At 63.4% G+C, this 12,996-nt stretch overlaps 3 protein-coding genes across 8 annotated transcripts in view; 1 reads left to right on the top strand and 2 right to left on the bottom strand.

Annotated features, from left to right (window-relative positions):
• CERS2 (ceramide synthase 2) overlaps nucleotides 1–12,664 on the bottom strand; it is a 34,705-nt gene extending 22,041 nt beyond the window's left edge. The window contains exon 1 of the mRNA XM_075525255.1: nucleotides 12,656–12,664. The gene's annotated coding sequence lies outside the window, so the exon portion shown is untranslated. The remainder of the gene's footprint in view (nucleotides 1–12,655) is intronic.
• Nucleotides 98–5,178, bottom strand: CDC42SE1 (CDC42 small effector 1). 3 transcript variants are annotated; one of them, XM_075525262.1, is made up of 6 exons: nucleotides 5,022–5,160; nucleotides 4,024–4,303; nucleotides 1,934–2,128; nucleotides 1,732–1,842; nucleotides 1,280–1,354; nucleotides 98–1,140 (listed from the first exon to the last, which is right to left on the bottom strand). In XM_075525262.1, the coding sequence occupies exons 3-5, from the start codon at nucleotides 1,985–1,987 to the stop codon at nucleotides 1,283–1,285; spliced, it is 237 nt and encodes a 78-aa protein (XP_075381377.1). In that variant the 5' UTR covers nucleotides 1,988–2,128; nucleotides 4,024–4,303; nucleotides 5,022–5,160; the 3' UTR covers nucleotides 98–1,140; nucleotides 1,280–1,282. The 3 variants fall into 3 exon arrangements, with proteins under 3 accessions (XP_075381377.1, XP_075381378.1, XP_075381376.1); XM_075525263.1 differs by having other exon boundaries at nucleotides 4,044–4,303; XM_075525261.1 differs by lacking the exon at nucleotides 4,024–4,303 and having other exon boundaries at nucleotides 5,022–5,178.
• MLLT11 (MLLT11 transcription factor 7 cofactor) lies at nucleotides 8,311–12,111 on the top strand. 4 transcript variants are annotated; one of them, XM_075525107.1, is made up of 3 exons: nucleotides 8,311–8,615; nucleotides 9,118–9,168; nucleotides 10,251–12,111. In XM_075525107.1, the coding sequence occupies exon 3, from the start codon at nucleotides 10,258–10,260 to the stop codon at nucleotides 10,525–10,527; it is 270 nt and encodes an 89-aa protein (XP_075381222.1). In that variant the 5' UTR covers nucleotides 8,311–8,615; nucleotides 9,118–9,168; nucleotides 10,251–10,257; the 3' UTR covers nucleotides 10,528–12,111. The 4 variants fall into 4 exon arrangements, with proteins under 4 accessions (XP_075381222.1, XP_075381221.1, XP_075381219.1 ...); XM_075525106.1 differs by having other exon boundaries at nucleotides 9,115–9,168; XM_075525104.1 differs by lacking the exon at nucleotides 9,118–9,168 and having other exon boundaries at nucleotides 8,498–8,615.
• Nucleotides 12,665–12,996: the final 332 nt, after the last annotated feature.

Below are 12,996 nucleotides of genomic sequence, written 5' to 3'. Positions count from 1 at the left end.
CCAGCGTGTGGGGGGGGTCTCGGCTTTTCCTGGCAAATTTGGCAGCCCCGGTAGCAGAGGAGGGAGGCAAGGAGCCCCGGGCAGCTCGCAGACGTGCTCCTCGGGCCAGCGCAAGGGTTTTATTTTAAGGGGGGGTTGTTTCTCCTAGGGGAGGGAAAACTGGATCAAGCATTGGCACTCGCTTACCAACGCCGAGCGCGCCGCGGGACTGGAAAAGCCCGGCTCCGTGCAGGAGCATCCCGGCACGGCGTGGAGCGTGGCAAAGGGGAAAGCCTCTGCCGCCCAGCCGTGATGCCCGGCACGTGCTATTTAATATTTAATCCCAGCACTATTTAAACTATATACACCCGCGCCCGAATTCGGGAGCCCGAGTCCCCCCTCGGGTCGGGCCCCGTCCTGCCTCGGCCGGTGCCAGTAAAACCCCGGTGGCAATCCCGGGCAGAGGCGACCCCACCACGGTCCTGCCTCCGAGGTGGCGGAGGCTGCCTAGTTGTTTTTTTGAGCTTAAAAAAAAATTATATCCTAAAAAAGAAGGAAGGTGGCGGTTTGCCGGCGGTGGAAATGCTGGCTGGAGGCACCACGGGCTCGTTGATGGTGTCGGCGCCGAGCCGCTGCCGGTGAGACACCGAAGCATTGGGGTGTAATCCCGGTTTTGCTCTGAAGCGTCGGGGTTTAATCCCAGTTTTGCTCTTCTACGCCTTTCCGGGAGGGCACCAAATCAGCCTCGGCATCAGGACCGGCCTTGCCGTGATCCCCCGGGGAAACTGAGGCACCACGGCCCAGCACCGAGAGGGGCCCAGGGGAGACGCTGGCGTGGAAAAAGGGAAAACTGGGAGGATTTTGGCACATCGTGGCTGCGCCCGGCAGCTCCTGGCGCGCTTCGGGAGGGTGGCTGCGTCCTTTTGGCTGAAATCCCAGTCAGGCACGAGGCGGGGGCTGCCGTCCCCGCTCCCTCCCCGCGTCACCGACCCGATGCCTCCAGGAAGGAGGGGTTTGCTGGGGGACACAGGACCAAAAGCCACCAGGAGCCGGGCGAGGATCGCTCTGCATAAATTACCGCGGGGTTAAAGCGCTTGAGGTCGGCTTCTCCTCCGGTTGGGGGATCAGGCAGTTCAAGTTTGGGCTGAAAAAGCCAGGAATCTGCAAAGTCCAAGAGAGGCTGGGTTACGGAACCGCGCAAGCGGTGGCTCGTTTGGGTGTGTTAATTAGCGGTGGTGCCTCGGAGGGGGACAGCGGGTGCTCAGGGCCGCCACAGCCGCCCGCAGGGCCAGGTACTCACACGCTACAAGACCCGGGAGCTGCTCCACTGTCGCTCCCGTCCACCCTTGGACCTCATCTCCTGGACGGCACCGGTCTGCGGGGAGGGTGCAGAGATGTGTCATCACCACTGGGAGACCCATCACCCAACTGTGCCCTCCCATCGCCCAAGCATAAGACCCGTCACCCAAACATAAGGCCGCTTCACCCCACCCTGAGCCCCGTCACCCATGGGACCCACCACCCAACCATGAGATTCTACCACCCCAACAGCGACAGCAACCACCCAACCGTGAGACCCAGCACCCCAACACTGACACCGACCACCCAACCGTGAGACCCAGCACCCCAACACTGACACCCACCACCCAACTGTGAGACCCAGCACCCCAAAAGCAACACCCACCACCCAACCATGAGACCCACCACCCAACCACGAGACCACCACCCCAACCGTGCGCATGGGTAGGGTACCATGGGCAGGCCTTCGCCCGCGGCCATGTCGCCAGAGCCAATGTGCGTCAGGTGGACGAAGTTCATGGGCTCCCCTATCATGGAACGGTCGATCCGTCTCCTCCTCTTCTTCTGCAAGGGGACGAAGGCCGTCAGCCCCCACCGACCCCATGGCCCCAGGACCCCAAGCCCTCCCTGAACCGGCCAGGCTGAAGCTACTCACAGGCTGTGGCTTCTCTACGACGCAGCAGCCCAGCTTGTGCCAGAAGTCGCTCATATTCGCGGTGGCGTCCAGCTTCCCTCCCTGCCGGGCTGGCTGCCGGGGGGGCCGCGCCGGTGCAGAGACCCCCGCGCAGGGTCACTCCATGAGGATGGGTGGGGGGACTTGGTCGAGGTGGCCGAGCTGGTGGGGATGTACCTGGGGGGGAGGCAGAGCCGGGGAAGGGGTGCGTCACGGCCGGGAAGGGTTTGTCCCCGGGTGCAGGGACGTATCAGATGATGGGGGGAAGGGGACAGATGGGTTGGGGGTGTTGGGGTGCGGGATCAGCCCTAGTCCCTGTCCCGGGGCTGCCCCCCGCTGCCACCCGGGTGATGCATCAGGTTGGGGAAACTGAGGCACGGCATGGAGAGGAGCAGCTGGCTGCGGGTTTGAAGGCGGGGGGGTGATGCCTGCAGTCCTGACTCCCCACATCAACCCCAAATCCACTTCCCATTGCCCAAACAGAGCCCGAGACCCCCAGGGACCCCGGGCATCACACAGAGATTCCCAGGGGACCCCCGGGCATCACACAGCCACCCGGAAGAGTTGTCCCCACGGCCAGGACAGGATCCGCCCCGGCCCCCACCCCGGTGCAGGACACGGCTGAGGGATGCCGCAGCAGGATGGGGGGGGACGGCGGCGGCCACGGCAAATCCCAGCTCCCTGAGCCAGGCAGCTATAAATATCCCGGCCTTTCCGAAAAGGGGCCGGAGGTTGAGCTCTTCCGCTCCGGCTCGAAAAGCAGACGGGGGAAAAATAAACAGGGGCTCTGCCCGGCCGGCGGGACTCTTCCCCGAACCCCCACGGCCCCGGCTGGGGTAGCCAAGGGGGGTGCGAAAGGGGCGTTCACCCCCAAAATGGGTGCTCCCCCCCCCGCCCCAAGGAGAGACAACTCTTTCACTGCAAAAGCACTCGGCGGCACGCACAAAACTCACCCACCCACGAGGGGCCGCAGCCTGAGCACAACCCTGTATCAGCCGCCAGAGAGTCCCCACGCCGGCGTGGGGGGCAGCTAGCGGCTGCGCCGAGGCAAGGCCAAGTTTTGCCGGAGCTCGGCCGCGGCGGCAGATGGGTGCCGGACCCCACTGCGCCAGCAAACAGGAAAAGTCCCTTCCTCTGCCCCTGCGCCGGCGACACCGGATGGGTCCAAAGGCCGCGGCAGCCGGCGGGGCTTCCTGCCCGCAGCAGGGAGGAGCAGGGCCTGCAGCTGCTGGGTGCCGGGGCCGGCAGCTCCCCAAAATGGGGTGCTACCCCCTGCCCTCGGGTGCCTAGGGATGCTCCGACCCCGCGGGATTGCATCGCCTCGGCACTGTCCCCGTTGGCGGCCCTGTCGGAGCCAGCGGGCAGGATCCGGCCCCAGGGTGACCCGGCAGCACCCGCAGCCCATCCCCTTGGCGTCAGGGCACCGAGGGGGAGCGGGTGCCCGGCCGTGCCTGCTCCCCCGTCACCGCCAGCCTGGCCCTGGGTCCCAGCAGGGAGACTTGAGGTGCGACTGAGGGAGCCCCCCCAGAGCCCCCCGTGCCCTTCACCCTGGCGTCTGGGCCCCGGCCCCCAGCCCCCCCGCGAGAGCGGCCGCTGACAACGGGCAGGTTGTGACACGTCCGGGGTGGCGTAAACCGGGGCCGTGCCCACGCCGGACCCACGCACTGGCAGCCCCCGGGCAGACTCGGCCTCTCCCCCGGGCTGCGGACGGACAGACGGATGGACGGAGCGGGGCGGGGGGGGGGGGGGGCCTTTTCTTTCTAGCCCCATTTCCTTAGGAAATGAGGCTGCCAGAGCCGGCCCCCGCCATAACGCCCCAGCTGGCTGCCGGATCCGGCAGCACGGCGGAAAGGCCATGGGGGGGGTACCCCCCAAATTCGGCATTGCAAGTGGTCCCCGAGGCGCTGGAAGAGCCTCTGCGGGGAGCCCCAGGAACAGGCTCAGCCTCGTACGAGCCACCAGCGAATCCCCGTCTGACAAACCCCCCCCACCCCCCCGAGGTGCTCAAGCCGCCGCGAGCCCCCCGCTCGGCCCCCTCCTTCCTCCCCCCAAAACCACCCCCCAGCACCCACCGGGCCTCACGTCCTCGCACCCAGTGAAGGGCGACGGCCGGGGCCGGATCCGGCCGCTCTCCCGGCTCCGGGCGGTTGTCGGTGGCGGGTCCCGCAGGCCGCAGCTGCCCCAGTTCCACCTCCCCGTGGGGGTCTCACGTGCCCCCCTCACCGCTTGCCCACCCCTGCGATGAGTTGTGTCCGGTCTCAGCCTGCCTGGGCGGAGGGGCCCGGCCCCACGGTGGCCCCGGGGAGGGCAGCGTACGGCCCGGCCCGCGCCGGCCCACACAAAATGACTTCCCTGTTGGGAAACCACCGCTCAGCAGCTCTGCGTCACCGGCGGGGGACCGGGGAGAGGAGCGAGGGCGTCTGGGGGGGCCGCTCCAGGCCCCCTAGCACTGGGGTCACCAGCCCCAGGGGTGCCTGCTGGGGTGCCCCCAAGCTCAGAAGGGAGGGTGGTCTTGGAGGATGGGGCCGTGCTGGGTGAGAGCCCCGGGACCCCCGGGATGGGGCAGCAAAGTGGGGGGAGAACCCCCTTTGCGTGGAACGGTCACGGCTGCCACCCCGGGGGCACCAGGTGCCGGCAAGGGTGGGGGACCCGTGGGGCTCAGTAGGGCGGGGGGGTCCCAGAAGGGCTGGCGGTCGCGGGGGTCACTGTGAGGCTGGGGGGTCCCTGCAGGGCTGGAAGGTCCCAGAAGGGCTGGGGCCCTGGTAGGGCTGGGGGGTCCTGGTGGGCCTGGGGACCCCAGGGGTCCCGGCAGGGCTGGGGGGGGTCCCGGTAGGGCTGGGGGGTCCTGGTGGGGCTGGGGGGTCCGGACAAGGTTGGGGGTCCCGGCAGGACACCCCGGTCCGACCAGGGGGCTGCAAGGGGGGGTCCTCCCGCCGCGCCCCGTCCCGTCCCGTCCCGGTGCCGCCCCCGGTGCCCCCCCCCCCGCCTTCCCAGGGCGCTTTCAGGGGCCCTTCCGCGGGGTCGCACCCCTCGGGGCTGCCGGTCCCGGTCCCGGTGGCGGCCCCGTTACCTGCCCCGGTGCCGGCCGCGGGGTGCCGGTGCGGTCCCGGTGCCGGTGCCCAGCTCGCAGCGGCCAGGCGTGGCCCGGCGGGTGCGGGACGCGGCGCTCCCCCGCCGCCCGGCTCGGCTCGGCCCGGCCCGGCCCGGAGCACAGCTCCCACTCTGGGCACCGCCGGCATTGCAGGGGCCGCGGCCGGGCGGGGGGGCCGGGCTGGGGGGGGGCCGGCAAGGTCGGGGGTCCCTGGGGATCCTGGAGGGAGTGGGGGTCCTGGGGTCCCGGTAGGGCTGGGGGGTCCGGGCAGGGCTGGGGGGTCCTCGGGGTCCCAGAAGGGCTGGGGGGTCCCGGTAGGGCTGAGGGGTCCTCGGGGTCCCGGTAGGGCTGAGGGGTCCCGGTAGGGCTGGAGGTCCTGGGGGTCCCAGTAGGGCTGGGGGGTCCCAGTAGGGCTGGAGGTCCTGGGGGTCCCAGTAGGGCTGGGGGTCCCCAGGATCCCAGAAGGGCTGGGGGGTCCTGGCAGGGCTGGTGGTCCTGGGGGTCCCAGTAGGGCTGGGGGTCCCAGCAAGGCTGGAGAGTCCTGGTGGGGCTGGGGGGGTCTGGGCAGAGTTGGGGGGGTCCCTGTAGGGCTGGTGGTTCTGGGCGTCCCGGTAGGGCTCGGGGGTCCCAGAAGGACGGGGGGTCCTGGGGCTAAGCAATGCTGGGGATCCTGATAGGGACGGGGGTAACAGGGCTGGGGCTCTAGGGACTCAGCAAGGCGTGGGGGCTTGGCAGGGGCCTGGCAGGGCTGGGGTTTCTGGGGGTCCCAGGACGGCCGGGGGTCCCTGGCAGGGCTGGGGGGGGGTTGACAAGGCTGGGCTGGGGGTCCCAGCTGGGGGGTCCAGGGGCTCAGCAAGGTGGGAGGGCCCCGCATGGCCGGGGTTTCTGGGAGCCCTGGGGGGGTCCCAGGGGTCCTGGTAGGACTGGGGGTCCCCACCAGGGTGCAGTTACGCTCCCGTTTGCTCCCGGGCCTTCTTCCCACTTTTTCCACGGATGTGCCAGCGCCCTCGGGGGACCGAAGCACCAAAAGGGCGGAAACCCCCGGACCACCCCACAGCCGGCGTCGAGCAGCAGCGTTGCACCACTTCCAGGTCAGGGCCCTTCCGCTTGCACAACACCCGCCACCGCCATGGTCCTGCCACTGCCATGGTCCTGCCACCGCCACTGCCACCCGCCATGGTCCTGCCACCGCCATGGTCCTGCCACCGCCACTGCCACCCGCCATGGTCCTGCCACCGCCATGGTCCTGCCACCGCTACTGCCACCCGCCATGGTCCTGCCACCGCCACCCACCACAGTCCTGCCACCGCCACTGCCGCCTGTCATGGTCCTGCCACCACCACCCACCACAGTCCTGCCACCGCCACTGCCACCTGTCATGGTCCTGCCACCACCACCCACCACAGTCCTGCCACCGCCACTGCCACCTGTCATGGTCCTGCCACCGCCACCCACCACAGTCCTGCCACCGCCACTGCCACCTGTCATGATCCTGCCGCTGCCACCCACCACAGTCCTGCCACCGCCACTGCCGCCTGTCATGGTCCTGCCACCACCACCCACCACAGTCCTGCCACCGCCACTGCCGCCTGTCATGGTCCTGCCACCACCACCCACCACAGTCCTGCCACCACCACTGCCACCTGTCATGGTCCTGCCGCTGCCACAGCTGCCGGCAAAATCCCACAGCTCCAGCCACCGGCCAAGCTGAACTGGGACCTCCGGGGCGTCCCCTCCTGTGGGTCCCCAGCCCGCCCGGAGGGACCCACAAGGGGACACCCCTGGGTGAGCCCCAGAGTGTCCCTTCCTGCGTCAGCCCCCAAATCCCAGCCATCCCCATCGCTCCCACTCCAGAAATCCCGAACAAGGCGGCACTGTCCCCGCGCCTGTCCTGAGCCGTCGGGGCGGCCCTGGCTGATAATACCCCGAGTGTCTGAGACCTCGTGTCAGCTGAAGAGCCCTTTTTTTTTTGCTCGTGCTGCCAGAGGACATTGTCCCCCGCTACAGCCCCCCCGACGATGCGTCTGCTGGGTCTGGGCAGCCCTCCCGAAACCGCCGGGTCCAAAGCCGCTGCAGCGAAGAGACTTCGGTCCCTGCGGCACAGAGGGACCCCGCATCGCCATGTCCCCCATCTTCCCCCACGGGGTTTGGCCCCAGGTCCCTTCTCGGGGAGGGATGTCGCAGGTTTGGGCAGTCAGGCCTGAGCCACCCCTTTCAGCAGGTGACACCCCGAAGCGAAGGGCTCGGGCACGCAGACGGGTCACATCCAGCTCCCTACGGAGTCGCCCAGCCAGGCTGCACGCCATGGCCTCGGGGATCCCCGAAGCCATGGCGGCGAGACCCCCCGGAGGAATCGGCATCCTCCGCTGGGCCCCTGCTTGGCATTTTCCCTGCGCCGGGCGCTGGCGGGGCCCAGCCAAGACTGGGTCTATTTAGGAGCAGAGGACATGGGATCCTCTTGGCTCATGACGGTGGCAGGGAGAGGAGGAGGAGGAGGAGGAGGCAGAAATAGCCCAGCTGAAAGCCGAGTGCTGGCGAAAGGACTTGGCACCGGCAGAAATGAGCCACGCACAGGGAACGGGGAGGAAAAGGGAGGAAATAACCTTAAAGCCCCAAAGGAATGTTGATCCCGGGCAAAGCCCAGGGAGAGGAGGGTGAGGGCTGCTCTCAGCCTCTTGGGTGTGCCGATCTGGCCTGTCCCCCCAAAAAAGGATGTTTCGGGGCTCAGCGGTGGCCTGGGCAGGGAGATTCGCAGGTCGGAGGGGTTGCGTTGGGGTTTTCTCTGCTGTCCCGCTTCTCGGGGTCGCCGTCCCTCCGACACCGCAGCAGCGCAGGGGCCGTGGTCGTGGCCCGGTGCCCATGGGTGCCGTGGCGGGGAGCGGGGGGCAGCGGGGCTGCGTGAGGTGCCCCCCACCCCGGCTTCGAAGCAGCTCTTCTCCCAGCCCTGGCAGGGATGCCGGCTTTGGGTGTCTCCCTCCTATTTCTAGCTGCACGTCTGGCTTCAGACACAAAGCTGAGATATTTTTGCCGTGCAGCATCAGGACCAAACACCTCCAGACTCAGCAACACCACAAAAAAACCCCTTATCTGGGTTTTTTTGCAGCAAACCTTGACCCGCAAGGTGCCCTCCTACAGCTCAAGGTTCGGGGGTACCGCAGCACCCCATTTCTTCGCACGCAGGTAAAAAGAAACCTTTGCCAGCTCCTTGGAGGCTGAAAACAGTCCGTTATCCCCCCAAATCCTGAGCTGAAGGCTGCAGGGCTGAATCGGGAATCGCTGCGAGAAATCTCCCATCCTCTGTAGGTTTAATATATCCCCATCTTGGGGGTCCAGCGCGCAGGATCCCCTCCTGCGCGTCCGCGTCGGCCGTCCTCCCCCTCCCTGGCGCGGGTGGGAGCCGCTGACTCATCTGCCCATCGTCTCCCCCCCCACGAGGAAGGGGAATTCATCGAGCGGCTTCGAGGGGCTGCATTGCAGACCCAGACGCGCCAGCAGACAAAAGCGACGCTGCAACGCCCGCGGCTTCCCAGCACAAAGAGCCCGGCCGGCATCCAGCCCATCCATCCTCGACAGGTAAGGGATGGCGGGATGCGGGCGAAGGGGGATGAAAAGCAAGAGGATGTTTTTTTGGGGAAGAGATTTGGGTGGAGGGGGGCGTTGGCACCCCAGGATTTTTTTGGGGGGAAGTAAGCAACAGCCCGCAGGGATTAAGTGGATAAAGGTGGTTTTGCCCCCACGGGATGAGCGGACCACGCTGATCCCAGGGGAGATGCTCTTCCTTGGGGGTGACACGCAATGCAGGAGGGTTTTTTTTTTCCCTGCATCAATTGCCTTTTCCGGAGATTTGAATTTTTTGTTTCTTGTCGCTAAATTCCCTTTTCCCCCCCCTTTGAAGCTTTAAAAGCCATTGTCCGCAACATCCGTCACCGTTAAATAATTCCCTGCTGTTGTGCAGAAAGATACCCAGGGATATATCCCTGGGGAGGAGGCTATTTCCGTGGCTCAGTTTCCCCGGGGGGTGACACAGGAGCCTTTCATAGCCTCTGAGTTACATCGGGAATCTTAAATTTAGCAGCTGGTCACCCCTCACCGCAGGGACGGGGAGCGAGGGAGGGCGTGATTCAAGGTATGTCTGAATCATCCTTTAGGATTCTGATTCCCAGGGCTTAAAACGGGGGAATCAGCGGGAAAAGGAGGATATTTTGGGTCAGGCAGTTGATTTTTTTTCCCTCACCTCTGTTGCCAAATGCAGGGAGGTGAGTGACATAATTCTGCCAGGGAAAAGCAAGTCAGCGCAAGTCAGACTCAGCTCAGGCCATGCTGTGTCAGAGGAAAAGCTGAACCACGTCCCCTCCCGCTCTTTCCCAATTCTCCGTGGATCCGGGTGGGGTTGCGGGAGGGGCTCTGCGGCATGGCACGGCGGCATGGCACGGCACGGCGGCATGGCACGGCACGGCGGCACGGCACAGGCACACAGCCGGCACCGGTGGGGTGGGTGGGGTGCGACGGCAACGCTGAGCGACGCTTCTTCCAGCCCTTTCTAGAGGGTTCGGCCGCGGTCCCCCGGGGCGATGCGATGCCACGAGGGCCGGGGAGGGAGGGGACGGCGTGGGCTCTGCGGGCAGCGAGGGGGGGATGCGCAGGGACCTCCCCTCGCTGCCCACTCCGCAGGGGGCTCGGCACAGGGAAAGGGCGAGACCCTCTTGCATGGTTTGGTGGAAAAAGGGTTCATTTGGATCCCGGTTTCTGTCCCTGCCGGCAGAGCGGGATGTGGGGGACAGCCCGTCTTTGGTCCCCGCTGATGCCAGCCCACAGGCATCGAGGTGCCCGGGATGGATGTCGGGAGATGCGGATGGGAAGGGGCTAGCCCCCAGCCTGGCCATCCTTCCCACGCTCCCCTTTGTGCAGATGGGGAAACTGAGGCACGGGGCGACAAGTCCCATTGCACACCCCTCCAAATTACGGCTCAGAGAAGGGCCGTGACCAAGGCCATGGATAAGACCAGTGGCAGGGCTCAGGTCTGCATGTAGGCCCAGCGTAGAGTCAAACCTCCAGGACACCCCACTCTCCTGCCCCATCGATTTTTTGCGGAGGGGGGGAATTGGTCAATATGGCAACGCCTGAGAGTTTCAGCCGCTTGGGGTGGCTGTCCTGTGCCTTTGGTAGAGCTTTTCTCCTCCTCTCCCCTCGCCCCCTTTACCTTCACAGCCCGAAAATGCTGGACACCATCAGCAGCCAGTACGATTCCTTCATCTACTGGAGGATGCCGATTCCCCGGCTGGACGTGGCGGAGCTGGAGGGGCTGGGGCTCAGCGACGTGGCCCTCTACAAACCCAAAGGAGGGCTGGGCAAGCTCGCCGGCGAGCGGGATCAGATCAGCCATGACATCTCCGAAGAAGAGGACAGTCTGCTGCAGTTCAACAGCTTTAATTTCTGGAGAGCTCCTATCGCCAGCATTAGCTCGTTAGATTTCGATCTAATTTGAAGCCCTCCTTTCTGCCTCTCCTTACCCCCCCTGCCCCTTCCCTCTCAGCTAGGCATGCGAGGATTTGGTTTTGTTGCTGGTTTGGAGGTTGGTTTTTTTTGTTTCCGGGCAGTTTTCGACATCGTAACTCAGCCCTGATGGTGATGGGCTCCCTGCAAACCTTCAGCCTCTCTCCACGTTCTTCTCTTCCCTTCTTGCAGCAGCGCAGGAAGCACCACGACGGTGCAAGCAGGGGATAACAGCACAGGGGGCAAATACAAGGGGAGGGGGCAGAAACAGCCACCCCATTGCCCCACATCCACATGCCAGCGGGTGCGGGAGATGCTGGGGGGGTTTCTGCCACCACCCCGCACCCTGCAGCTGTGTGACCGTGGGCGTCCCCGTGCTCTGGGACGAGCGTTTGAGCTCATTTCTCGTGTGCTTTTTTCAGAAAGTCATTTGTGCAAAGGGAGCGGTACAGGACTGATGGGAATCGTCTTCGTTTTGCAGAAAGCATCGTCCCCGCTCCTCTCCCAGGGATGCAGAGATCCTCTGCGCTCCCCTGGCCCGGTTTCTCCAAAAGCCGCTTCGCTCCTTAACCTTCCCTTTGGGATAATCAAGGTGGAAGAGGCAGGGATGTGCCCGGGACATGAGCACAAACCTCTTTCTTGAAAGAAATAATCTCTTTGCACCTTGTGGCTTGAGCCCAAGCAGGAGAAATGATGGCCAGGAGGGTAAATACACATGGAAACACTCTGACCTTGCTCAGTGGGGTCAAGGCTGGATGTTCACTGCCCAAAATTTGTTTTTTCTCCTTTTTTTGTCCCCCGCGTACTTTTATCCCAGGTGGGATTCCTGACTGGGACAGAGGCTGGGTACATCGTGGGGTCTGGGCAGGCAACAGGGGCTGAGCTGAAAGACAAGATGGAGAATTTAGTTTGATCTTACCCTGAAATTAAAACGTTTCTGGTTCCCCACCCAATTAATCAACCCCTTTAAAAATAACAACAAAAATTTGCTGCATTCACTCAAGTGGAAGCCTTGCATTTTCCTTGGGGAGGTTTTCCCCTGTGCTCTCCGCAGGCTGAGGTTTATTTCTGAGCATCATCTCAAAATGGGGGGGAAAAACAACGCCAACCCTGAATAATTTTTGGCTTTTAAAGTTTTTTTTTTTCAAGCTTGTTTTCTGGGAAAGTGAACACAACTGGTTTGTCTTCTTGAATGTGCTTTTTTTGGGTTTAATTGGGGTGAAGTTGTGATGTGGAGCATCCTGAAACTGTCCTAAGAGTTGGGGGGATACACGGCTGGGTGGAAGCTGAGGCAGCACTTAAGACACCCAAAAATGGGCAAATATTGGAAAAATCTGTGCTCTATTATGAAAAGGGAGCACAGCTCTTCTGTAACCTCCAGAAATGACCCAGCCTGCTGACTTTGAACCACCCATGTTAAACCAGAGGTGAAAAATGTAAACTCTCCTATGCAGAGCTGTTTGATTTCTGTGTTCCCAGCTGGGAAAACCCGCAGGAGAAGTATTTATTATGAAACTTTAAATAAAATTATTTAAAAACATACACATTCCTGTGGACACTTAAAAAAAATCCATGTAGACGGGCATCAAGTTTTTTCTGTAATTTGCCATTAAATTGTTTTAAATCTTTTTATGGTGAGCTGAGAACTGACTTGAGAACACGTACCCATGTGCCTTTGCAAATGCTGCGAAGGATTTAAGCGTGGAAAAACTAAACCTAAGGGATTATTTTAATTTAAGAACATTAAGAACATTATTTGAACTTCAGCTTTTCCAAACCCCACGGGAAAAACATCCCAGAGGAACCCCAGAGGCCCCACGGTTTCACGTTTACCTCAAAAACGGGCACTTTGAGTGTGTCAGGGGCACCTGAGGGGGTAACACACCACAGAGAGGGCGGCTTAGGCACCCTGAAGGGAGCCCAATCCTAGACGGGAAGGCACTCAGACGAGACGGAGACACACAAACTACATACATACATACATACATACATACATACATACATACATACATACATACATCTCTTCATAGTATAGACACAAACATAGCGAAGGGCCGAAGGCTCTGCGAGGCGCAGGAACCAGCCCCACCGCCTCAGGGAGGCGCCGCCACCCCAGGCACGCGCCGCCGCCGCCCTTTTATACTTGGCGCCTAAACGCCTCTGCCGGAACTAACTGCAGGGGCGCATTACCCCCATCCGCACGAAAGGCTCCCAGTCGAGGGTCTGATATCCTTCCGCTAGAGAAAATACTCCCCTTTTAGGGTTCCCCCGTTGCTCGCCGCCCTCCTCCAGGCCCCTGGGCGGGGAGGCGGCCGGGGAAAAGAAGGAGGAATCCGCTAAGTCCGCCCCGCGCCCTCCGTGACAGAGCGAGGGGAGGTCCGATCCGCCTTTCCTCCGCCGACGGCGGCGGACTCTTTTGTTGCCTCTCACGGTATCCTTCCGCTACCTCCTCCCCGCCTCG

The sequence above is a fragment of the Mycteria americana genome, chromosome 25 (assembly GCF_035582795.1).
Source record: "Mycteria americana isolate JAX WOST 10 ecotype Jacksonville Zoo and Gardens chromosome 25, USCA_MyAme_1.0, whole genome shotgun sequence".
Taxonomy (NCBI): domain Eukaryota; kingdom Metazoa; phylum Chordata; class Aves; order Ciconiiformes; family Ciconiidae; genus Mycteria; species Mycteria americana.
The sequence above is the reverse complement of the archived record's forward strand: the minus strand, read 5'-3'. Positions and strand labels throughout refer to the sequence as shown.